Source organism: Meles meles, chromosome 5, assembly GCF_922984935.1.
Source record: "Meles meles chromosome 5, mMelMel3.1 paternal haplotype, whole genome shotgun sequence".
In the NCBI taxonomy this organism is placed as follows: Eukaryota; Metazoa; Chordata; class Mammalia; order Carnivora; family Mustelidae; genus Meles; species Meles meles.
This window is the reverse complement of record NC_060070.1, coordinates 114473043-114500900: the sequence shown is the minus strand read 5'-3', so window position 1 is coordinate 114500900 and position 27858 is coordinate 114473043. Positions and strand designations below refer to the sequence as shown.

General features: G+C 35.8%; 1 protein-coding gene across 8 annotated transcripts in view; it reads right to left on the bottom strand.

Moving 5' to 3' along the window:
• The window catches only part of FAM135A (family with sequence similarity 135 member A), a 126532-nt gene that overhangs the window by 29703 nt on the left and 68971 nt on the right, over positions 1-27858 (bottom strand). For 3 of the 8 annotated variants that reach the window (XM_046005145.1, XM_046005146.1, XM_046005147.1), the window contains 3 exons: positions 4916-4989; positions 3191-3345; positions 620-2975 (listed from right to left, as the gene is read on the bottom strand). In XM_046005145.1, coding sequence (XP_045861101.1) covers positions 620-2975; positions 3191-3345; positions 4916-4989 — 2585 coding nt within the window. The remainder of the gene's footprint in view (positions 1-619; positions 2976-3190; positions 3346-4915; positions 4990-27858) is intronic. The other 5 variants (XM_046005151.1, XM_046005152.1, XM_046005148.1 and 2 more) reach the window with 3 other exon arrangements.

Genomic DNA, 27858 nt, shown 5'->3' with positions numbered 1-27858 from the left:
ATCAGAATAATCTAGGAACTTGGAAAATCTATTATAGACATGCCTAGATCTTTCACTCCAGGGATTATAATTCCAACTGGAATAAGGTAGAATATTTTGAGAACCAGTGCCATGCTAATAAACCTCTATCATCCTCAGAATTTTCTGAGTATTTAACTGGTCCATGAAATATCAAGCCTGGAAACCACGGATTTAGCTGAGATAACCTGGGTCTGGTAAGTGGAGCAAGTTTCTACTAACTTATTATTCATTATCTAATATCACCACATGCACTTGTAGAACCTAACCCGTCTGAAAGTGAATAGTGGAGAAATGAGGTACTGATGAAAAAAAGAGTTTTAACCCCAGTTATTTCATACATCTAACAGAACTACCAATGAAAAATTTGTATCAAAACGTCTAGCTTATAGAACAAGACAATCAGATGGAGAACTACAGGTCTGTCAAAGAGCACACTGAATTCATTTCTCCATTTTTAGAAAGGTAATCAAAGAAGCACTTTTTATATTACAGAAACCAGGAAACATGAAATAGATACGTTATCAGAGACATAGATACAGATACACAGATTTTCTGTACATACGTTTGGTAGCACATGCGATGGTGCTCCATTACTTACGCTTGTATTTGAGGCTTTGGTGAATTCTCATACCAGGAAACTGATGAAGTGAAGTTGTTAGAAGTCCTGCATGGCTGTTTTGTAATGGCATCAAATTTACTTTTAGAACACTTAACACTACAAGGAGACTCTCGTGGTGCAGATGGGAAGGACAAACAACCAGAAGTACAGACAGTGGGCATATTTACACCATCCTTCAGGTAGTCACTGTTTATTTTTTCAGAATTTATAAGTCTTTCTTCTTCTAGTGCATCTCTGTTTGTATAGTGAGCATTTACTTGTTCATCCAAAGCTGAATAATCTGTTTCTTCGTAATACCCATTTTGAACCATTTGTTGATCCTGCTCTTCCTCCTCATCCTCTTTACCCTGTTCCTGAAGAAGATTACTATTTTCTTTTTCAGAAATTTTCTTCTGAGGGCTAACTGAGTTGCTATAGCTAATCGCGCATATGTCAGAAATTTCCGTACTGCTGTGAGAGCCAAAATAATTTTCCACAAGCCCTTGCTTTACCATATCAGGACTGGCTGAAAGAGGGTCATTTGTACCCAGATGAGTTTCATTTTTAACTGTTTGGGCTTCTGGATTTATTTCTTTGAGATTTAAGGTATCACCATTTTTTCTTTTCACAGTTTCCTCTTCTCTAACTTCTGTATTAGTAGAAACAGAACCTGAAACAACACAAGGGGCACCTAAACAAACCAGTGTTGAATTTAATGTAATTGCTGTCCCTGAAGAGTTACTAGATTTATCAGGACTCTGGGAGTCTTTACACATAGTGTCCAAGTTAGGTTTGGAGTTGCAACTACTTTTCACATCACAGGAAGTATGTTCATCTGAAAAAACAAATTGCAAAGGGTCTTTAGTGCTTGAATTTAAGGAATGTATTGCTATAGTTTCATTGTCCAAATGCCCTGAAAATACGACACTCTGTTGTTGCAAAATAATACTTGATTTTTTAGTATTGTTGCATTTTGGCAAGTCAACTGGTCCTAGATTTAACACAGTTTTGCTATCACTTAGGTGGCATTCAGGCACAACAGATTTCTTAGAATTTTCATCAGGTGACAGTTCATCATCAGAAGGCAGAGAGTTTATGGATGTCAAAGATGACTGTATTTCACTTAAAGCACTTGTACTCTCAGTACAATGACTTCCTAATGAAAATTTTACATTACAATCAGGTTTCATCAAAAGCTGAGGAAATAATCTTTCGTTATTGTAAGGACCTTGTCCTTGCACAGTTTCAAATACTACATCAGGGTTTGGATGTGTTGCAAAAGAACTTGGTTCACTTTCAACACCTGAATCTGAAAATCTAGATGAGGCATACGTGGCATTAATATCTGGTAACTTAATTGTATCTCCACTTACTACAACATGATATTCTTTTGCAGAAGCAGGTTGGTTACTTCTTAACTTAGCTAATGAGTCTCCAATAGAAGAGCACTTTGCTTCCTGCAAAGCTTCCTTTTCAAGTGTTATTTCTATAGATTTAGATTTACCATTAGATTCTAAGGACTCAAAGTTGGGGAGTTGTAAATTATCCACAAATAGTTCATCTGGTCGAAGCTCTGTCCAAGGTCCTATTTTAACAGTTATTTTCTCTCCACTGAAAGGATCCTTATCACAGGGCTTTACTTCAATTGTTCTAGTTCCTGAAGATGGGGTTGTTTGATGATCAGGGCAATCGTCTGATGAACTTCTGGATGCCACATTGTGTTCCACTTGTGAAATTTCACTATCATCCTGGGAGATATCAAGTTTACCTGAAATGGACAAATGTGCACAAAGATTTAGGCTGCCAGAGTTCAAAGGATCAAATAGGTCTGGTTGCATATTTTCAATATCTGGAGACTTTTGTTCAGTTCTCTCTGTATTTGTTGGCAAAAAGCTAGCTTCCTTTTGGCTTGTCTGTCTGACGTAGGTCTTTAGGTCAAAATTATATCCACATATTGTGGGATCCAGACCTTCCTTCTGACTATGTGAAGGATTGCCTTCAAAGCATTTAAAGAGATCATTTGATGCTGTATTTTTCAAACATTTGTAGCCTACTAAAACCACAGAATCCTTAGAGTTCTGTTTTATAATTTTTTTGGTGTTTTCAGGTTTCATTGTTTTCATGAGCTTAGTAACCTTAACTTTGGATTTATTTGATTCTTCATTCTTTCCTTTTAGAGATTTTGTTAGCTGCTTTTCACCTTCTGCATACCAAAAATTGGAGGCACCAGCAGGTCTGACTTTCAACTCTGGGCTAGAAAGTCCCGCTATAGAGCTTTCTTCAGTCTCATATTTATCCATTCTACTGGACTCTGATCTCTGAAGATTCTGTATTCCCATCCAGGGTGCATCTAAGTCTTTTATCCAAAGAAAAAAAGATTCAGGTTTAAAACAACGTGTGAGAACTCAAATGATTAAGACTACATTTACTGACTACAACCTTCTAATATCCTCAAAGATAAATAAAATTGGAGGGGGAAAATGGCCCCACATTAGGAAATGGTTTTATATATATTAGGAAGAATATACAGCAAATGACACAAACTACTCACATATTTTAGATTATACTTACCTTCAGTAACTGAATCTAAATACCTATCTTCAAAGATTATAGGTAATGAATGGAGATCTCCATCTAATTCACTACATTCAATAGGCAGAGGTGGGAGAGAACTGCAGAAGGAAGTATTTTTGATGGCGGTGCACACCTGCAGATGACTCTGAGCACTGAAAAATATTTATGTCAGACTGTAATTTAAAAAAATTATACTGAATTCTACTTTATAGACTCTACCCTCTCCTCGTCTTCCCCTGACCATTCCTATCCTCTTGCAGTCCTCAAGATATAACCTCCTTAGGAAAGAGCTCTTTGGTCAGAGATAAAAACAGGTATAATGAAAATTATGGTTCGCTGACAATAAATAGTTGACTTATAAAATTATGGTTTGTTGATAAACAAATTTCTACTATATTCTCCTATACTTTTTAATGTTATTTCAAAATGAGTTATTTATGCTTAATGTCTGAATTTACTAATTCGATGGGAATAGCATATAAAAATGTCAAAAGCTCCAACTGCCTACTAATGACTGATGATACTACTAGAAAAAATACATTCCATTGCTACTGGTGTACTTAACATATATTAGTGAATACCATTAACAGCTATTTAAAACAAGGTAGATAACTTTCTAATGCATGATACTTTTTTTTTTTTTTGAATTTTATTTATTTATTTGACAGCGAGAGACACAGCCAGAGAGGGAACAGAAGCAGGGGGAGTGGGAGAGGGAGAAGCAGGCTTCCCACCAAGTGGGGAGCCTGATGCAGGGTTCAATCTCTGGGATTATGACGTGAGCCGAATGCAGACGCTTAATGACTGAGCCACCCAGGCTCCCCTAATGCATAATACTTAAAAAAAAAAAACAAAACAAACTTTTCTTATGGAAAATTTCAAACAAACTAAAAGAATAGTGTAATAAATCCCATCACTCAGCTTCAACAATTAACATTTTGCTTTTCTTGCTTTATTTATACCTGTATTTACTGTCCATGTCCCAGACTCTATTATTATTCCCAGTTTTTTGAGGTGAAATTCACATTCTTTGAAATATATAAATTTTAGCTCTACGAGTCTGACAAATGGATACATGATACAGAGTGTTTCCATCTACTCAAAGTTCTCTGATGTCTTTCTAGTCAAAGTCCCATCCCGAGTCAAAGACAACCACTGCTCTTTTCTTCATTCACCATAGTTTTGCCTATGCCAGAACTTCATATAAATAGAATCATATATTTACTCTTTATGTCTGACTTCTTTTGCTCAGCATAACATTCTCAAAACATTCTTTAAAGCCAAAGAAAACCAGATCTAAACATACTCAGTAGGAAGGCATCTATTCTGGGTATTTTACTATAAATCATTTACATAACAAAAGGCAGTGCCAGTCAGATCACTGGTGAAAATCTGTAATATATAATGATGAATGTAAGAGACTCTGACCTGTGAAAATAAAGACACAAGGCTGGAACCAGAGATGTATGGGACTACCAAGGTTCTAGTAAGTCTGATATGGGGGTTGTGGAGAACAGGGCAATATGCTTCTTTATAAGGTATGGGTATTCCACGAAGTAATTCATAAAATTAAACCCAATTTGTTGAAATAGGGAATTTCTGAACTTTAAATTCTAATTTCTTCTACTATAAATCTCATATATTCTATGTGATAAATTCTGAGATAGGTATCTTACATAAAAGGAGGTGAAATCATTTTAACTATGGATCTGCTCTACTCACTGAAGTTCCTGGTATGCAATGGCAGCTTCTCTTGGATGTTCAAAACAAAAGAATGCTTCAGAAAATCTGCGTACCTGAAAAAATCCAAAAGGGAATATGAATAACATGGTACAATCAAAAGGTCAATCGATGGTAGGAAAAGAAACCTCTCTCCATTAGACCTCCCATAACCACCCCTATAATCTCCCTCCTCAATGTTGCTTAAGTACTATATTTTAGTATTTCATGAAATAAAAGAAACAATAAAATGTAAAGTGAGAAATTTAGGTTTATATTATGGATCTATGATTTATCCTCCTTGAAGACAGGGATTCAGTTTGTCTCATTGACCCTTATGTCTCCGTATGAAGAACAGTGCTCAACACACTATCTCAGCACATGGTAAAAAATGGTAAGAATCAGCCAGCACTTATATCATGCTATGTGCCAGGTATGCAAGTAGATGCCAACTGAATTGACTAACCAACGGACTGGCACTGTGACTCTGGGGCATTTCACCTCTGAAATTTGAAAATGAGCCTCAGATGACTCATTTTCAAATTACACCTGATACTTGTTCTACATTTGGGGTTACTATGAAGAATAAACAGGATAACGTCTGTGACAGCAGTTTGTAGTCTGGTAAGTATATATAAATATAAGCTATTATAATTGCCATTATAACATTCATCATATTTTTCCTTAAAATAACCATATACGTGAATTATCTTCACTCCAAATGTATAATGTTCTTTAGAGTATAAGCTATGTTTTGATGATCTTGGTTATCCCCCAAAACATTTACCTGGGTATGTTACAGAAGCAAGTACTTGATAAGTACTGGTCAAGTCTAGCTGAATATATCTTTCATCATATTTGTATTGTGATCCTTTCATTTTTAATTATTCAAGGAAAGGCTGTCAGCTACTGGAGCAATATGAGGCAACAGTAAGGACATGGAAAAGATGTTTTGCTTGGAAGGTGCAGGGAGGAGAGACAAATTATAATACATCCCAAGATTATATTGCATCTAAGAGTCTTTTCTAAAAGGGAATATGAATTAAGGTTCTTTGGTCTTAAACATAAAACAAACTGGATATGTTTTTTTTTTTTTTAAAGATTTTATTTATTTATTTGACAGACAGATCACAAGTAGGCGAGAGGCAGGCAGGGAGAGAGAAGGGAGGAAGCAGGCTCCCTGCTGAGCAGAGAGCCCGTTGCGGGGCTCAATCCCAGGACCCTGAGATCATGACCTGAGCCGAACACAGAGGCTTTAACCTACTGAGCCACCCAGGCGCCCCCAAACTGGATATGTTTTATTTGACATCAAGATTTGATCAATTAAATTTCTGACTTACTAAATAAACTTGCTTCCCTAAGCAGATGAGACTGGGTCTTTAGAGGAACAAGTCAGTGAGGGAGTGAAGGAGAGGATGATATGACGCATCTATGAGAAGGATGCAATTTGTGTCTGTACTTTCTAACTACTGTTGAGAGATCTTTCCCCCTGCTATAATGTATGAAAAAGGAAGCCTGAAGCTTTCTGGATTCCTGCAGTTGTAGATGGGCCTGCAACACTAACTAGTAGGATTTCTTTCTCTCCTTACCTACTCTGATTCATAACTACGTTTCTTTTTTTGTTTTTAAAGATTTTATTTATTTGAGAGAAAGACCATGCACAGGGAAGGGGGCAGAGGTGGACGGTGAGGGAGAGGGAAAGAATCCTGGAGTGTGGAGCGTGATGTGGGGTTCAATCCCAAGACCCTGACATCATGACCTGAGCTGAAACCAAGACTTGGATGCTTAACCGATAACCTCCCAGGTGCCCCATAACTATCATTTCCTGACAGCATCCTATCTAGCAGTCTCTATGATAAGCACTTTATTTTCATTGTTATTTATTTTTTTAAAGATTTTATTTATTTATTTGACAGAGAGAGAGATCACAAGTAGGCAGAGAGGCAGGCAGAGAGAGAGGAGGAAGCAAGCTCCCTGCGGAGCAGAGAGCCCGATGTGGGGCTCGATCCCAGGACCCTGAGATCATGACCTGAGCCGAAGGCAGCAGCTTAATCCACTGAGCCACCCAGGCACCCCTTCATTGTTATTTCTTTATTTAAGAAGCATTTTCTGACTCCAATAGGACCCTGAATTCCCTTCCTTTCTTTTTTACGATTTTATTTATTCGACACAGAGAGAGAGAGAGAGAAAGAGCACAAGCTAGGGGAGTGGGAGAGGGAGAAGCAGGCTCACTGCTGAGCAGGGAGCCCAATGCAGGACTCAATCACAGGGCCCTGGGATCATGAGCCAAACCAAATGCAGACGCCCAACCCACTGAGCTACCCAGGCGCCCCTCTTTTCATTGTTATTTAAGCTGTAGGAAAACCTTATGAAGTGGATATGTCTTCATTTAATAAGTGAGAAAACAGGGACAAAGCGGTTAATTACTTGGGCAAGATAACATAGCTAGCAAGTGATTAATAACGGATTCAAATAAAGATTTAAGAAATTCCAAATCTTGTGCTTCAAATCACTTACATCTTCCTGCATAAAGACTCCTGTTAACAGAAAACCTTTCCTTTCCTCTATGCACCCACACAAAATTCTTTACCTAATTTTTCCTCCTGCCATAATTTTTTGCTATGGCAATGTGTAATGAGTGTAAGTCTATTAAATGTATTTTGTGGCCATAACTAAGGTATGACTGCCACCTGATGGCAGCACCACTAATCTGGAGCAAAAGACAGACATAAAAAAAATACTAAATTTACAAATTTAAACTTAGGGTGAGTAATATAGATATTACTACTTTGGTATATGTGTTTGTGAAACAAATTTTTTATATGTACTCTCAATTTTTAAAAATTCACTTATTTGGCATTATCAACTATTCAAAATTTAGCAAACAGCTAGAAGGTTAAAAAAAGGCTCTTGAGCATTCAAAATGGGTATTCATCAACATTTTACAGAGTTAAATGTTCCTTTATCTGTGTTCACCCTTAAATGCTTAAATTGCTAAAAAGTATTCATTATAGTATAAACTTATTATACTATAAAAATATATTACAAATAGTATTTGTATAATATGACAAAATTATATAATAAAATCAGAACAGTACTTACTGTAGTAATTATACATTTATTATTAACATAGTTGTTATAATATATTAATAATACATTTATTAAAATAATTTTATTCATGCTTATCCAAGTTATATTCAAATCCTCAGTACAGGATCTAAATATCTGATATATTATCTATGTGCCTGAAGAAAATGGTCCCTTCACAAATGTTTATTTAACAATTATTCTTTAAGTTCTTAGATTGTACTTTTGGTAGGATACTTTAAAGTTCCCTTTATACACAAAGATGATCTATATTTACTTTTCAATAGACAGCATATTAAAAGAACAAATGAGACAAAGGGAAAAGCAGAATTACAAAATATACATGATATATACAAGTAGATGTAAGTACACTGGGCAATTAGTAGAGAACTTGTTACTGAAACAAAATATAAACCTAGAACATAAACCTTAAAAACATAAACCTAGAACATTCCCATAAAAACGGACAAATAGATTAAAAATTAATGTAACTTAAAATCCTTTAATGGAGGATCTAATATCTAGACTTTAAAAAAAGACTTATTTATTTATTTTGGAGAGCGTGCCGAGCTGGGAAGAGGAGCAGAGGGAGAATCTGAAGAAGACTCTCTGCTAAGTGCAGAGCCCAACTCAGGGGCTTATCTCAAGATCCACAAGATCACAACCTGAGCCAAAATCAACAGTCAAGTACTTAACCAACTGTGCCCAGGCGCCCCTCTAGACATTTTTAATAGCATGGAATACCAGTGTATTAAACCCTTGAGCACATAAATAAAATGCATAATGATAAATCATTTTTAAAAGACTAAATTAGATTTGGTATACTCTATTTCAGACGGTAGGGGACCATGAAGCACACTGGAAAGTTTAAGATGGTAAAAAATAATTTAAGGGAAGAGTTAATCCTTTAGGAGCACATATCAGATAATAACAAAATGCACTTTGGGACAAACTTATTTCCTGAAAAAAATGGGTATGTTCTCTCTCTCTAGGCATATATATATATATATATTATATATATTTACATATACACACATATATAAAATCTATAATATATTGTTTATATTAATAATTACAGTAACATTGGAAGTCTGCCCAAACCTTGCAAAACAGGAAATAAAAAGTATCAAATTAAATACTATAAATAAATAGTATGTTTTCAGAAAGTAGTTCTACTTTATTAAAAAAATATAGCTTAATATATTAAGGTTCACATATAAACAATGCATATGCATACATATTATACTGAAGGAATACCAGATCAAGAAGTTTTATAGACGAGTACCTCTTTGTAAAAATGCAAACTTCATAATGTTTTGTGTAAATAACTCATTATTGTAAGGAGGTCTTTGAGTAGGAAAGGATGGCTATGCAATCTATTTCAAACTCCTTCCCTCTTCTAGAGTATAAAAAGCATTGATACAGTTGAAAATAACATTTTATGATCTTAAAATCTCAATAAAAGATAAGAACAATTCCATGACCCTCTAGACTTGAGGTCTAGACTAGTTGCTGCAAATTAGATTCCAGGGTCCCACTAAACCCTTTAGCAGCTCTAAAGTACAAATATAAAAAAGATGTTCCTTCCAGTGGCGGATGCAACCTGACTCCAGTGAAGACAAACCATATTTCAATTACCACTCTTCCTAGCAGAATGCTCTTATTCAGGTAACAGCCTAACCCTGTTAATTACTTGGAGAACTTAAAAAAAAAAAAAATTACCCAAACCTGGGCCTCGTTCAGCATCAGTAATTTTTAAAGTTCCTCTGATGATTTTAATGTACAGCCATGGCTGAAAAACACTATTTTAACTTCTACCATAACAGAGGAATTGGTAATGGATGTCTTCCTGAAAACTATAAAACTGGACAAAATGCACTGAACAACTATTTCAAGAATCAAAGAACATGCATTAGAAATACAAAGAAGCAGGAAAGTATAACTTACAATCATGAAATAAAAGCAATCTATAGAAATGGACTCCAAGATAATTCAGATGTCAGAATTAGCAGACATATACTTCCTTTTAAAAAAATAATTAATACACTTACTTTTCTCGGAGCATTGATAAACCAATATTGACACTTACTATTAACTAAAATCCATAGTTTACATTAAGATTCACTCTTGGTGGTGCACACTGTGTGGTCTTTAACAAATGTAAAATGACGTGTCCATCATCACAAATCATCGAGAATAGTTTCATGTCCCTAAATATCTCTTATGCTCCACCTATTTCTTTGTCTCTAAATCCCCCTGAACCTCTGGTAACCACGGATCTTTTCAATGTCTCCGTAGTTTTTCCTTTTCCAGAACGTCCTATAGTTGCAATCAGGTAGTAGTCCTTTAGATTGGGTCTTTCACTTGGCAATATACTTCCAAGGTTTCTCTTTCACTTTCTGAAGTTTGACTGTTCATTTCTTTTTATTGCTGAATAATATTCCACTGTATGGATATACAATTTTTTTAATCCATTCACCTGATGAAGGACATGATGGTTCCTTCCAAATTTTGACAATTACGGAAAAAGCTGCCAAAAATACTCTGTGTAGGTTTCTGTGCAGACATGTTTTCAACTCATCCGAGTAAATGCCAAAGAGCATTATAGTTGGATTATACTGTAAGAATATGTTTAGATTTATATGAAACTGCCAAATTGTCTTTTGAACTAGTTGTACCATTTTGCATTCCTACCAGCAACAAATGAGAGCTCCAGTTGCTCTACATCTTCCCTAACATTTGGTGTTATCAGTGTTTCACCTTTCATCCATTCTTATAGGTATTTTGTGGTATCTCATTGTTCTAATTTGAAACTCTCTAATAATGAATGGTAAGTTGCATATTTCCCTTCCCTCATGTGGAAGGCTAAAGAAGACTGGAGTTGGATTCCCAGGTCAGTTGGGCTCTGGAAAGATAGTTTCTGTTGAGACAAGTCTAAGGACAGAATGCTCTGCATGTATTTTAAAACAGATACCTCTCTCACTTCCATACCCTCCTGCATGGGAGAGGGAATTTTCTCTGATCTTCACCACGAGAACCTGATTCAGTTCCCGGAGGTAAAACTCATGAAAGTGTCGAGTTCTCCTAGGACTGAGCCCCCTTGAAGTTATCACTTTAAGCCTGTTCATACTGAGCCACCAGAAATTCATCAAATATAATTCAAGTTTTTCCACCCCAGTACTGACTCCAGGGGCCATTTCTGCTTGTGGGTTGGTCTCTGCTTTGGTCAGATATGATTCTCTGTAACTGGCTATCTAACTCCAATTTTGGGGGCAGGAGTTTGCCCTGTGACCTCAGTTCTCTAAAAGATCTAAGAAGATGTGCTGATATTCAGTTTGTTCAGCTTTTTTCCTGTTGTTAGGGTGGAAGTGATTATAGCTAAGCCTCTTATATGCCAAATTATAAACAAGGAGGCCAGGCAAGTACTTTTAAGTCATGATTATAATTGCCCAATGAGTGAAAGAAGTTGGTTGTAATGAATGAAGAGGTAAGGAACCTCAGCAGAAAAATGGAACTACTAAAAAAAATTTAGAAGTAAAAATATATTTGAAATGAAAAATTTACTAAGCGAGATTAAGAGCTGATTAGACACTACAGAAAAGAGTGAATTCAAAACTAGAATCATGGAAATATTCAATCTGAAAAGCACAGATTAAAAAACAAAAGAATATGAAATCATATAATACAAGTAAAACTAGAGTACCAGAAGGAGAGGAGTGGAGAAGACTGGGGCAGAAAAAAATAATATCTGAAGATATGATGGCTAAAAATTTTTTGTAAAAATTAGGAAGAAAAAATAAACCTGCAGATCCAAGAATCTCAATGAATCCCAAGCAAGATAAATTCAAAGAAAACTACAACAAAGCACATCAGAGTCAAATTGTTGAAAACCAAAGATAAAGAAAAAATCATTACAATTACTGCACGGGAAAAATAACAAATGACAACTGACTTCTCATCAGACACTATGGAGGCCAGAAGATAATGGTCTGTTTTTAAGTACTAAAACAGAGGGGAAACAATAATATAGAATATTGGCTGAACAACCCATCAATAAACCTGACCTAATTTAATTTGGATCTATAGAATACGACATCTAATAAATTTTGCAAGGCCATAGAGTATACAGTTAACATGTAAAAATCAATTGCACTTCTATATCCTAGCAACAACTGTTTGGAAAATGAAATAAAAAGACCATTTATAATAGCATCAGATAATATAAAAAACTTATGAATAAATTTAAGACACTAAAAACTACAAAACACTCCAAGAGACATCACAGAAGAAGATATCTAAATAGGGAACTATAACATGTCCATAATATATGATGAAAGAGAAAATTCTCTCTACATTGATCTATAGATTATGCAATCATACAATGTAAACAAAAATCCAAGGAAGACTTTTTAAAATAAAAACTTACCAGCTGATTTTAAATTTACATAGAAATACAAGGGATCTGGAAGAGACAAAACAATCTCAAAAAGAAAAAAAAAAAAAAACTGGAGAATGTACAACTAATTACCTGACTAACTTACTATAATAACACAATCAAGTTAGGGGGATATTAATGGAAAGATATATAAGAGATCAATGAAACAGAAAAGAAGGCCAAGAAACAGATTCAATTCATTAGTTAACTGATCTCCAACAAAGGAGAGAGAGAGGAGGAAGCAGGCTCCCCGCTGAGCAGAGAGCCTGACACGGGGCTCGATCCCAGGACCCTGAGATCATGACCTGAGCCAAAGGCAGAGGCTTTAACCTACTGAGCCACCCAGGTGCCCTAGGAAAGTCTTTTAAAAAAATGGTGCTGAATTCAAATGGAACTGTTTTCTTAATTTCTCTTTCTGCTACTTTGTTATTAGTGTATGGAGATGCAAAAGATTTCTGTATATTAATTTTGTCTCCAACTTTTCTGAATTCATTTATTACTTCTAATAATTTTTTAGTGGTGTCTTTAGAGTTTTCTTATATATTATCATATCACTGGCAAATAGTGATGGATTTACTTCTTCATTACCAATTTCTGTGACTTTTATTTCTTTTCTTGTCTTTTTTATTTATAAATTTTTTTTTAATTTGTTTATTTACAGCATAATAGTGTTCATTGTTTTGGCATTTCTTTTCTTGTCTTGACTGATAGTTGTAGGTAGGGTTTCCTGTACTATGTTAAATAAAAATGGTGACAGCTAAAATCCTTGTCTTTTTCCTGATCTTAGAGGAAAAAGTCTTCGGTTTTTTACTTCTGAGTATGTTAGCTGTGGGTTTTTTTTTTTTTTCATATATGACCTTCATTATGTTAAGGTACATCCTCTCTAAACCTACTTTGTTGAGAGTTTTTATCATGAATGGGTATTATATTTTGTCAAATGCTCTTTAAAATTTTTGTTTTATTTCTTTTCAGTGTTCCAGAATTCACTGTTTATGCACTACACCCAGTGCTCCATGCAATACCGTGCCCTCCATAATACCCACCACTAGGCTCACCCAACCCCCCACCTCCAAAACCCTCAGTTTTTTTCTCAGAGTCCACATTCTCTCATGGTTTGTCTCCCCCTCCAATTTCCCCCTTTGTTTTGCATCTTTTAAGATTATATGGTATCTATTTCTATATCCTGTCTTGTGATGTATCACACTGATTGATTTATGAATATTGAACCATCCCTGCATCTCTGCAATAAATCCCAGGGATAGCAGTGAGTGATACTGTTAATACATTGTTAAATTTGGTTTGCTAATATTTTGTTGAAGATTTTTACACCTGTGTTCTTCAAGGATACTGGCCTGTAGTTTTCTTTTTTGTAGTGTCTTTGTTTGATTTCAGTATCAGGGTAATTCTGGCCTCACAGAATGAGTCTGGAAGCTCTTTTATTTTCTGGAATGGTCTGAGAATGGGCATTAATTCTGCTTTAGATGCTTGGTAGAATTCAAGTCTACCAAGGTCTGGTCCTAGACTTTGGTTTGTTGGTAATTTTTTGATTACTGATTCAATGTTGTTTCTAGCAGTGGACCTGTTCAAATTTTCTATTTCTTCCTGATTCAGATTTGGAAGATTGTTTAAGTTTATAAGAATTTACCCATTTCTTCTAGGTTGTCCAATTTGGTGGTATATAATTTTTCATAGTTTTGTTATAACCCTTGTATTTCTGTGGTATCAGTTGTTATTTCTCCTCTTTTACGTCTGATTTTATTTCCTTGAGTCCTCTCGGGTTTTTTTTTGTCTTTTTTTATGAGTCTGGCTAAAGGTTTATCAATTTTGTCTATTTTTTCAAAGAACCAGCTCTAGATTTCATTGATTTTTTCCAATTGCCTTTTAATTTCAACTTCATTTATTTTCATTCTAATTATTATGTCCCTCCCTCTATTATCTTTGGACTTCCTTTACTAGACCTTTAGGTATAAGGTTAGAGTGTAAAATTGCACCAAGAAGAATAAAATATCTAGGGATAAATTTAACCAAGAGGTGAAAGACCTGTACTCTGAAAACTACAGGACACTGATGAAAGAAAATGAGGATGACACAAATGGAGAACTATCCCATGCTCATGGCTGGGAAGAATTAATATTATTAAAATGTCCATGCTACCAAAGGCGATGTACAGATTTAATGCAATCCCTATCAAAATACCAATAGTTTTTTTCCATAGAATTAAAACAAATAACCCTAAAATTCGTATGGAACCACAACAGATCCTGAATAGCCAAAGCAACCTTGAGAAAGAAAAAAGCTACAGACATAACAATCCCAGATTTCAAGATATACTTCAGTTATATTAACTGAAACTATATGGCACTGGTATAAAAACAGACACACAGATCAACAAGAGAGGATAGAGAGCTCAAAAATAAACCCATGCCTATATGGCCGAGAATATACACCTGGACAGCTACATTCAGAAAGATAAAACTGGGCTATTTGCTTACAACAGATACAAAGATAAAATAAAGTCCTAAATGTGAGAACTGAGTGTGAAACTCCTAAAAGAAAACATAGGCAATACTCTCTTGGACATTGGCTTTAGCAACATACTTATGGGTATGTCTCCTCGGCAAGGGAAACAAAAGCAAAATTAAACTTTTGGGACTACATCAAACTGAAAAACTTTTGCACAGTGAAGGAAACCATCAATAAAACAAAAAGGTAACCTACTAAACAGAAGAAGCTATTTGCAAATAATATATCTGATGGGGTTGGGGAGACTGGGTAGCTCAGTTGGTTTAGTGTCTGACTTTAGGGGCACCTGGGTGGCTCAGTGGGTTAAAGCCTCTGCCTTTGGCTCAGGTCGTGATCCCAGGGTTCTGGGATCGAGCCCCACCTCGGGCTCTCTGCTCAGCAGAGAGCCTGCTTCCCCCCACCCCCCCGCCTGCCTCTCTACCTACTTGTGATCTCTGCCTGTCAAATAAACAAATAAAATCTTAAAAAAAAAAAAGTGTCTGACTTTAGTTCAGGTCATGATCCCAGGGTTCTGGGATGGAGCCTGGCATGAGGTTCCCTGCTCAGCAGGAGTCTGCTTCTCCTTTTCCCCCTGCCCCTCCCTTTGTTCGTTCTCTCTCTCAAGTAAATAAATAAATAAAATCTTTAAAAAAAGAAGAAAATATTTGAAAATAATATATCTGATAAGTCTAGTTTCCAGAATATGTAAAGAACTCCTGCAACCGAATAACAAAAAGACAACCAGTTAAAAAATGGGCAAAGGAGTTAGAATACACACTTCTTTGAATACACATTTCTAAAAGAAGTTTACAAATGGCCAACAAGCACACAAAAAGATGCTCAACATCATTAGTCATTAGTGAAATGCTAGTCAAAACCACAACTAAACACCACTTTGCAAGCCAGTAGGTTGGCCGTAATGAAAATAAGAAAATAATAGAAAATAAATATTTGTGAGGATGTGAAGAAACTGGAACCAATGAACACTCCCAGTAGGAATGTAAAATGGTGTAAGTGCTATGGAAATCAGTCTGGAGGCCCCTCAAAAAGTTAAACATAGAATTACCATACAACTCAGAAATTCTACTCTTAGGTATGCACCCGAAGAAATGAAAACAAGAATTCAAATAAGTATTTGTACAATAGTGTTCACAGAAGCACTCATCACAATAGCTAAAGGGTGGAAAGAACCCAATGGCCATCAATTTAGGTTGGCATTCAGGTCTAAAAAGGAATGAGAAAGACTGATACATGCTACAAGATGGATGAATTATGTGAAAGAAACCAAATACAAAAAGTCATGTATTGTATGATTACCTTTATATGAAACATCCAGATTGGGTAAATCAGATTAGTGTTTGCTAGGGAACGGGTGGCAGAAGGGGAGGAAATGGGGAGTGACTGTTCAATGGGCGTGGGGTTTCCTTTTGGGGTGATAAAACTGGACTGGAACTAGGCAGAGGTGATGGTTGCACAACACTGTGAATGTACTAAATTGTACACGTGAAATGGTTAATTCATGTTATGTAAATTTTATGTAAAAAAAAATTAAAAACTAGGGGGCGCCTGGGTGGCTCAGTCAGTTGTGTCCAGACTCCTGATTTCAGCTCAGGTCATAATCTTGGGGTCACGGGATCAGATCAAGCACTGTGTTGGGCTCTGTGCTGGGTGTAGTGCACACTTGGAATTCTCTTGCTCCCTCTCTCTCTTTGCCCCTCCCTGATCTGCTCTCTAAATTAAAAAAAAATAATAATAATAATCAGAGGACTGTACAGAGATCAATGAAAAATTAAGATTTCTCTAATTCTGACTATATAGTTTGAAATATTATTTTATGAAGCCTTATAAAGTAAAACATTTTCATTTTACAGTCCAAGGAAAGGTTCATTAAATGGAAGTTTAAATGAGCAGTACCATAGAATATTAAGTAATCAAACAGCAAAAACACCACACCAACTTGGATTTCTTTCCTTTAGATTAGGACTACAGATATTAGTACATAGTGAGTAAAGCCATATGTTTACATATTCTGTTTTCTCACAAGATTACTAAGCTTCCTAAGCTTAACTACAAAATTAGTTTTCTCCCTAACCAAGGACTTCCATTCCATTTTCTGTACCTCCGTAAGACATATTTCATTCATCCAAAAATATATAAAACAAGAGTAAATCCTTCTTTGATGCTTTGGTATACTATTTGATAGGGTTGCCTAAGACATAATTACATTGAAAAATTATTCACTGCATACCTAACATTCAGATGTAACTAGGTATCCTTTATTTTTATTTGTTGTATCTGGCAATTCTACCCCAAAGGACACTGAAATACAAATAATTTTTTAGCATAAGTATTTCCCAAACACTGCATAGAATATATTTATACTGAAAATTATTTGTTTACCTATATTAAAATTTAATCTGGTACTCTGTATTTTATCTGGCAATCCAAGGTATTTGGCAAGACAGAACTAAGTATTTATTCAAGCTGTCCCTGAAAGAATGCCTGCTATTTTGTCCTATTCTATCAGCCCTAACAAGACTTGTTCAGGGCAGAATATAAGTCTGTGATGCTAAGACAAAGCACAAAGCACAAAACCTGTCTCTCCAAGTCTGTAAAGGGCATATGTTCATCTTAACATTGGACTTATAATTCTAGGCACAAGTTACCATCATTAAATATGGCATCTCTGCTGGTACACTGGGAAGCACTGTAACAGAAGAGGCATTTTTGAAAAGTACTAAAATAAAGATCAGTAAAATTGTTGAGGACAGTGAAAATGAGTTCTCCATGAGACACTGGCGAAAGACAATTCTTCAAGGTCTCTCACATTTTTGCAAGTCCTGTGAGCTGAAGCAATGACTGTCCTCATTCTTTTCAAGGATATCTATATTGAGAACAGCCTGGGAAGGTAGAGACACCTCTTCCTTAGGAGCAAAGGGTAGGTTTGCTTACAGCCTTGGTAGATAAAGACTCGCATTGGAACAAACAGTAGGCATGCCCACGTCCATTACAAAATATCTGGGACCCTTAATTACAAAGTTTTTTCTCCTGCAATGCAATACACTAGCGTGAACCTGGCAGTCTTTATGTTGAGCTATGGAAACTGGGGCTTAAGGAGTGCAAATGATAACACTAAGGTTACTGGAGTTGCTGCAACAAAGTCCTTTGTCTCTGATCTTGTATCTTCTGCCAGCGTTAATCATTCTATAGAGGTTACCTTATTTGCTTTTAAGTTCTTCACAGATCTCAGGTCCTTTACAGTTCTTGACACATAAAAACTTCATTTTAATTTCAATTTATTTTTGCTTTTTATAAGTTATCTCACTTGATAATCCATATTTCAGTTTGAAGTGGCAAAGGTATCTTTCACTTATAATAAATACTTTAATCTTTTTTTTCCCAGCTATATCAAGAGATAACTGACAGAAAACATTGTGTAAGTTTGAGGTGTACAATGCGTTGATTTGATACTTACATATTGCAAGATGATTACCACCTCAGCATGAGCTAATACCTCCATCGTGTCACATAATTACCATTTCTTTCTTGTGAGAACAACTAAGACTTACTCTCTTAGCAACTTTTAAGTACAGAGTACAATACTGTCAACTAAAATACCAGGCTATACATTAGATCCCCAGAAATTATTTATCTTATAACTGAAAGTGTGTACCCTTTGAACTATAGCTCCCAATTTCACACCATCCTTCCTTCCACCTCTGGTAATCACCATTCTAATCACTGTTTCCATGAATTCAGTTTTTTAAGAATCTATATAGAAGTGATATCATACAGTATTTGTTTTTGTCTGACTTGTTTCTCTTAGCATAATGCCCTCAAGGTCCATCTGTGTTGTTGCAAATGGCAGGATGTCCTTTCTAATAGCTGAATAATATTCCATTGTATACACGGGATTCTTCCCTCACTATCCAAAAACAAAGGATTCCTAATGAAACCTTTCTTAAGCTGAAATGGCATAAAGTGAAACAGCAATGATCACTTTATAAAACCAAAACTTTTTGTTATTTCTTTTGGTCAGTGAAAGCAGGTAACCAATGTAGGTCTTTCATAAAAGCATAGTGGCATTAAAGCAAACTTTCAGATATCAGGGGAAACCTGTATATACCATGTCTTCTTTATCCAGTCATTCATTGATGGACACTTAGGCTATTTCCATGTCTTGGCTATTGGGAATAATGCTGCAATAAACATGGGAGCACAGATATCTCTTTGAGACCCTGTTTTCTTTTCCTGGAAGTGATATTGCTAGATCAAAGGGTAGTCCTATTTTAAGAAACTTCCATATTGTTTGCCATACTGGCTGCACCAATTTACATGCATACCAAGAGTGCACACGGATTCTGTTTTTTCCACATCCTTGCCAATACTTGTTATCTCTTGACTTTTTAATCACACTCATTCTAACTAGTATGAGGTGATAACTCACTGTGATTTTGATTTGCACTTTCTGGATGATTACTGACATTGAGCATCTTTTCATATACCTACTGGTTATTTGTATGTCTCTGCATAGATATTTAGTTCCTCTATACATTTTTTAATCAGATTTTTTTCTACTGAATTGCATGAATTCTTTATATATTTTAAATATTAACCCTTTATCAGATATATGACTTGTCAATATTTTCTCCCATCCATTAGGTTACCGTTTCATAATGTTGATCATCTCCTTTGCTTTGCAGAAGCTTTTTAATCTGATGTAGACAGACCCACTTGTTTATGTTTGCTTTTGCTTTTGGTGTCAAATCCAAAATAACATTACCAAAACTAATGTCACCAGGGAGTTTTCCCCTATGTTTCCCTCTAGGGATTTTATGGTTTCAGGTCTTATATTATTAAGTTGTTAATTCATCTTGAGCTAATTTTTGTCAGCAGTTTAAGACAGGGGTCCAATTTCATTCTTTTGCATGTAGTTATCTAGTTTTCCCAATACCACTTATTGAAGCGACCACCCTTTCTCCTTCGAGTATTCTTTGCTCTCTTGTCAAATGTTAGTTGGCCATATATGCAAGGATTTATTTCTGGACTCTTGTTTCCATTGTCTATTTTTATGCCAGTACCATAGAGTTTTCATTACTACGGCTTTGTTGTATAGTTTGAAAACAGGAAATGCGATGCCTTCAGCTTTGCTCTTCTTTCACAGTATTGCTTTGGTTATTTAGGGTCCTTTGTGGTTCCACATAAATTTGAGAATTGTGTTTCTTCTATTTCTGTGAAAAATACTACTGGAATTTCAATAGGAATTGAACTGAAACTATAGATGGCTTTAGATAGTATGGATATTTAACAATATTAATTCTTCTGATCAATGAACATGGGCTAACTTTCCATGTGTTTGTGTCTTCAGTTTCTCTCATCAAAGTCTTGTCATTTTCAGTAATAGCTCTTATAGCTCCTTGGTTAAATTTAGTCCTAAGTAGTTTCTTATATTTGATGCTATTATGAATGGGACTATTTATTTCTTTTTTTAGGTATTTCATTGTTAGTGTACAGAATCCCAACTATGTTTTGTATGTTGATTTTGTATCCCACAACTTCACTGAAACTGATTAATTCCAACAGTGTTTTGATGGAGTGGTAAGCATTTTCTTTTTACACATGTAAGATCATATCACCGGCAATCAGAGACATTTTACATCTTCCTTTCTAATTTGGATGCCTTTTATTGCTTTTTATTGTTTCATTGCTCTGGTTAGGACTTCCAGTACTTTGTTGAATACAAATGATAAGAATGGGAACCCTTGTCCTGTTTGTGATATTAAAGCAAAACCTTTCAACTTTTCACCATTCAGTATGATGTTAGCTATGGGTTGTCATGTTATTATTATATTGGCGTACATTCCTTCTATATCCCATTCGTTGAGTTTTTATTGTGAAAGGATATTGTATTTTGTCAAATGCTTTTTCTACATTAATGTGATGATATGATTTTATCCCTTCATTCTATTAATGTGGTGTATCACTTTTACTGATTTGAGTATATTGAGCCATCTTGATCCCAGGGATAAGTCCCATGTGATCATGGTGTATGATCTTTTTAATCCACTACTAAATTCAGTTTGCTACTATTTTGTTAAGAATTTTTGCATGTTGGGGCACCTGGGTGGCTCAGATGGTTAAGCATCTGCCTTTGGCTCAGGTCTTGATCTCCAGATCCTGGAATCGAGCCCCACATTGGGCTCCCAGCTCAGTGGGGAGTCTGCTTCTCCCTCTGCCTTTCTCCCTGCGTGTGCTCGGTTTCTCTTTCTCTCTCTATAATGAATAAATAAGATCTTATTAAAAAAAAGAATTTTTCCATGTTCAATTTTCTATATTCATCAGGGATATTGGACTGTAGTTTATTTCTCTTGTGTTCTCTTTATCCGGCTTTGGTATCAGGATAATGCTGGCATTGTACAATGAGTTTGGAAGTGTTCCTTTTCAATTTTTTGGTGAGAAAGATGAGCTTTAATTCTTTACATATTTGGTAGAATTCACCAGTAAAGCCACCTTTTCCTAGACTTCACTTTGCTGAATAATTGTTGGTTATTGATTCAATCTCTTTACTCAGTATTTGTTCAGATGTTTCTATTTCTTCATGATTTAGTTTTGGTAGGTTTATATTTCTAGGAATTTATCCATTTCTTCTAGGTTATCCAATTTATTGATTTATAATTTTTCATGTTAGTCTCTCATGATCCTTTGTATTTCTATGGTTTTAAGTTGTACTGTCTCCTCTTTCATTTCGTATTTTAATTATCTGCATCTTCTTTTTTCTCAGTCTAGCTAAAGGTGTTGATTTTATTGTCAATAAAACCAGTTCGTTTTGTTGATTTTTCCATTAATTTTCTTATCTTAATATTTATTCGTCTAATATTTGTTATTTTGTTCTTTCTGATAACTTTGGGTTTAGTTTGTTCCTATTCTAGCTCCTTGATGTGAAAATTTAAGTTAGTTATTTGAGATTTTTGACCCACTGGTTATTCAGGAGTATTAACTTCCACATATTTGTGATTTTCTCAGATTTCCTTCTGTAATTGATGGCTACTTTTATACTATTGTGGTTGAAAAAGATACTTGATATGATTCCAATCTTTTTAAATTTGCTAAGACATACTTTGTTGACTTATCATATGATCTATCCTGAAGAATGTTCTGTGTACACCTGAGAAAAAAGTGTATTCTGTTCTTGTTGAAGTATCTTACATATGTTTGTTAGATCCATTTGGTCTGATTATGGTTCAAGTCCAATATTTCCTCATTGATTTTCTACCTGGATGAACTATCCATTATTGAAAGTGAGGTACTGAAGTCTCCTACTATAGCTGTATTGCTTTCTATTTCTCCCTTCAGATCTGTTAGTATTTACTTAGTATATTTAGGTGCTCCAATGCTGGGTCCATATATACTTTAAAAGGTTAGATCTTCTTCATGAACTCACCCCTGTCATTATATAATGGCCTTGTCTCCTGTTACTTTTGGCTTAAAGTCTATTTTGTGTGATTTAAGTATAGCTTTCCTTAACAAAAAAAAAAACAAAAAACAGCAACAAAAAAAAAGTGTAGCTATCCGTACTCTTCTGACGTTTCTGCTTACATTGAATCTTCTCCCATCACTTCACTTTGTTCTCACGTAGGTCCTCAAAGCCGAAGTGAGTCTCTTGTAGGCAGCATATAGTTGGTTCTTCCTTTTTTTTTTTTTTTTTTTAATCCACTCACTCTCTGACTTCTAGAGAATTCAATCCATTTACATTTACAGTGAATGCTGATATGTAAGAATTTACTAAAGCCACCTTATTAGTTACTTTCTGGCTGTTTTATAGTTCTCTTCCTCTCTTGCTGTCTTCCTTTGTGAACTGATGATTTTCAGTAGTGCTATGCTTTGCGCCTCTTCTCTATCTTTTGTAGTTTTCTGTTTTGTGGTTATCATAAGGCTTAGATAAAACACCTTAGAGATTAACATAGATGTAATAGTTTCTTTTACACTGATAACAATTTAATTTCAATCTCATTCAAAAACTATCCTTTTATTGTTTTTGTTTCTGATGTCATAATGTACCACTTTTAATAATGTGTATTCATTAACAAATTATTATAGCTGTAGTTATTTTTAATATGCTTGTCTTTTAACCTTTGCATTAGGATTAAGTGATTAACATACCACATTACCATACTAGAGTATTGTGAATTTGACTATACACTTACTTTACTGGTATGTTATGTATTTTCATGTTGTAATTAGTACACTATCATTTAACTTTGCAAATTCTTTTTTTTTAGTATTTATTTATTTGACAGAGAGATAGAGCAAAAGTAGGCAGAGTGGCAGGCAGAGGGAGAGGTGAGGGAGAAACAGGCTTTCTGCTGAGCAGGGAACCCGATGCAGGACTAGATCCCAGAACCCTGGGATCATGACCTAAGCCAAAGGCAGAGGCTTAACTGACTGAGCAACCCGTGTGCCCCAAGTTTGCAAATTCTTTTCTGAATTTCTTGTAAGGCAGGTCTAACGGTGATGAATTACTTCAGCTTTTGTCTAAGATTATCCTTATTACTACTTTCATTTATGAGAGATAACTTTGCCAGAAAGAGTATTTTGATTGGCAGGTATTTTTTAAGCATTCTGAATGTATCATCTCACTCTCTTCTGCTCTATAAGGTTTTTGCTAACAACCGCACTGATTGTAGGTTACAATCTTTTTCTTGCAACTTTCAAGATTATCTTTTTGTCTTTGATTTTTGACAGTTTTATTATACTGTATTTTGGAGAAGATCTCTTTAGGTGGTTTGGAGACCTATGAACTTTATGTACTTGGATATCCAAATGTCTTCCCATGTTTGGGATACTCTCAGTAATTATTTCTTTAAATGGGCTTTCTGGCCCCTTCTCCCTCTCTTTTGCTTCTGGAACTTCAATTATTAAAAATTATTTCTTTTGATGGTATCTCATAGATCAGGCAAGCTTTCCTCACTCTTTTTCATTCTTTTTTCTTCGCTCTCCTCTCACTGGAATTTCATGTTCCTATCTTTTATCATAGAGTCCTTTTTTCTGTTTGGTCCATTCTGCTGTGACTGTGCTATCTGTTGCATTTGTCATTTTATAAACTGAATTCTTTAGCTCCAGAATTTGTTTTTGGTTCTTTATGATTTCTCTTTGTTAATCTCATTTTGTGTATTGCTTTCTTGATTTTGTTGAATTGCCTTTCTGTGTTTTCTTGTAGCTCACTGAATTTCCTTAAAATAGCTATGTTGAATTCCTTATTAGGTAAATCACAGCTTCCCATGTTTTTGGGTTTAGTTACTGGAGGATTGCGATCCTTTGGTGATATCAGTGTTTCATGTCCTTTGGAGTTGGGTTTTTCTTTTTTGGGGGGTGGGCAGAGAGAGAGAAAGAATCTTAAGCGTCTCCATGCCCAGTGTGGAGTCTGATGTGGTGTTCAGTGTCAGAACACACAGCTGAAATCAAGAATTAGATGTTAACTGATTGAGGGACCTAGGCACCCCTTGTGTTCTTTGCAGTTTTGCATTGCTATCTGAACATCTGAAGTAGCAGCCACCTCCTCCAGTATTTATTGTCTTCAGGGCAGAAATACCTCTCTCCAGTCCAGCCAGAATTTCTGAGGCTTTCTCAGACCTTCTATGGATACATCTGCTTCATATTTCTTGCTCCCTCTTGTGGCAGACCTTAATATTATATTCCTTCTCCCCTTCCTGCCACACACCTGGCTGAGTGCTGACCCCCTACTTTTGTTTCCCAAATGTGGTGCTACAGCTCCTTTGTGGTCTTCCTGGTCGCAGCTACAGATCTGCTAAAGCTTGCTCTCACTACTGTCCTCAGCAGTGCACACAGGGAGCCATCTGCAGATTAGATGGGAGAGTGTGGATGAAGGCATGTGGGATGGTGGAGGTTCCCATAGCCAGTTGTAGGGATCCACAGGTGAAGTTCATAAGCAGACTTTTAATGGAGTCTCTGATGTGGTGAGTACGATGAGTCCCTTTAATGCCTTCTGAGAGTCCCATCTGCCACCTTCCTGTCTATTTCCACCCTACGCCCCAGCCATGGAGCTCCTGATTTAGTGATCTAGATGGGGTGAGAAAGAAAGATGAGTCTTTTTGGTAATATCCTGCACAGTTAGACAAGCTGGGTACTCACTCATCTGTTCTCCCTTTTCTCTGCAGGAAAAATCAGAGGCCAGGAAAGATTCTCGTAGATCAAAGCTGCGCTATCTTGGGTGAGAAGTGATATACGTAAAGACAAGCTATTCCTCTTGCTAGAACTCGAATGCAACCAAACTTGTACTTTTTTTTTGCTTCAGTGGAATGATGAAACTTCTCTGGAAATCTGGACTTGCACAAAGGCTTTCTCACAACCCTGGGTAATTGTCTAAGTCAGTGCTCCCCAGAGGTTCCCAGACTGTAGCCAAGACAAGCAAGAGCTGGTAAACATGCTACTACAGGGTCCAGTCAAGACCTAAATCTGTCGCTTATTATCCAGTCCACAGGTGAGTGGGAGGCCTTGGTATATAGTATTGGATCCCACAGCTCTCACAGTCACTTTTGTTCATGGATAGATGCTAAATTTTTGTTTTTGTAAGTGAGATAAAAACAAGGGACATTTTATAGTGCCATCACTGCCTTTTATCTTTTTATGTAATATGGGGCACTGGGAACCATTAACTTATTAATAGTCTCTATGTTTTAATGTGAACATATATGCCACATGACTACAGAATTCTCTAAGTCTGGATGACTTATCTAAGAATCAGAAAATCTCACTTTCTGAATCTTGATATCAAATAACATGGTAGAACAAACATTAAAATAATTAATTACATTGTTCTTCATAAGTAGAGACTTAACTTCCTCTTTTTAGTCCAACTCTTTGCCTATTTGCTTTCAATGCAGTAAGAGATTCCATATCATATGTTCACTTTTGAGACTTAGATAAATTGTGCTGCTTCTGAATACATTAGACAGCCTATAGACTTTATTATAGCCAACTCTGTGTCAATACAAATAATGAATGACCTTTGGACTATTTTGGTTACTGTAGGCATAAGCAATGTATTACCAGAATACCGATATACTTTATGAACAAAGTTCCTGTTAACTGCATAAATGGGAAATAAAGGACATAATATACCACCATTTCCACAGTTTTTGTGATATATATGGCAGGGCAGGGCATGCTAGGGCAAGGTTTATTATTCTTGGTTAAGTAACAACAGTGCACTTTTTTGCTGTGTCTTAATTACCCTTCCTTATTTCTTTTAGGAGTTAAGTAGGCCCTATTTTGTTAATCTAGAATGGGGCAAAAAAGGGAAGTTTATTGGAAAATTTCAATTTATCTTTGGCATCTGAATTTCCCATAAACCCAATTTTTTGTCTTGGCCGTCCTTCTTTGCCCCCTTTTCTAACATTGTATTCATCAGCTTCTCTCTACTGAGGGTAACCTTCTGGTTCTTATTCTACCTCAGACAACCCCCTAAAACATTATGCTACAAAGTTGCTTCTGATCCTTGCTATCATTCTCTTCTCTGTTTTGACAGGCAGCAAATCAAGTGGTAAAGAATGCAGGCTATGGACGGGCGCCTGGGTGGGTCAGTGGGTTAAAGCCTCTGCCTTCAGCTCAGGTCATGATCCCAGGGTCCTGGGATCAAGCCCCGCATCGGGCTCTCTGCTCAGCAGGGAGCCTGCTTCCTCCTCTCTCTCCCTGCCAGCCTCTCTGACTAGTTGCAATCTCTGTCTATCAAATAAATAAAAAGAATGCAGGCTATGGAGCCATAGTGCCTGGGTTTGAATCCCATCTCTGTCACTTACTACCTGGCAACAACAAATAAGAACAAACTTATAGCCAAAATGGGAGATTTTACCACACTTTATAGTGCTAGCAGCCATAAATTCATTAAAAATATGAAAAGTTTGAACAGAATGATTTATAAACTTAACCTAGCAGACATATTTGGAACACTTAACCCAGCAACATGATGAATATACATTCCTAATATAGGTAAAACAAGTCAAAGAATATTAAAGTACTGAAATCACAGACTGTTTCCTAACCGCAATGAAGATAAACTAGAAATCAACCAGAAAAAGACAACTAGAAAATTAATATATTTGGAAACAAAGAAACACACCCCTGGAAATAAGGGGCGCTTCAGTTATTAGCAAGAGACAAAGATGTAGTCAGATTACCTCAGCATGTGTGGGATTTTTATAAGGATATAAAGTAAGGACACCCAGGGAATTGACTCTATAGACAAATAGCCAGTTCTTGCGAAACTGGAATGCTGTTCATTGCCATTTAGTAAATAATAACTACACTAATATCCTAATATCACTCTAGTAACTGTTGTTTCAGAAGCAAGCATTTGTTGTTCCCTTTTCTGGTCATTCCTATATTCTCATGTTTTCTCTGTCTCTGACACTCTCTGCTTTGCTTTTAACCCTTTTTACTTTCATCCCTGCCTTATAGTAGTTGGCTTATTCTGGTTTCTACTGTCTCATGGCTTTTGCCTATGACCTTCATTCTCTCTTGGTTTCTGCCATTGTTCAGTAACCGAGTCTCTTTCTTTTGTGTTCCATGCTTAAATCACCCAAAAGAAATAATGTGAATACTTTAGTAATCATTCTTCTAATAGAAACCACCCTAAATCAGCCGATTATGCAGCAGCTCCTTTGAAAAATTACTAGTCCTCCTCATGTACATGCTGTAGATGATTACCTCTGGGCTAAGTGTCAACCTCTAATTCAGGATGGCAGAGTTACTTGATACAACACGTGATAATTTTTAGACAAGAACTATCGCTGGTCCTTTATTTCAGAAGAAGACTGACTGTGGGAAGGCACTCAATTTCTTGGACTTCTAAGGAAGGGAAAAATGACAACTGCTAATATAGGAAAACGTATCTAGTGTATACTTC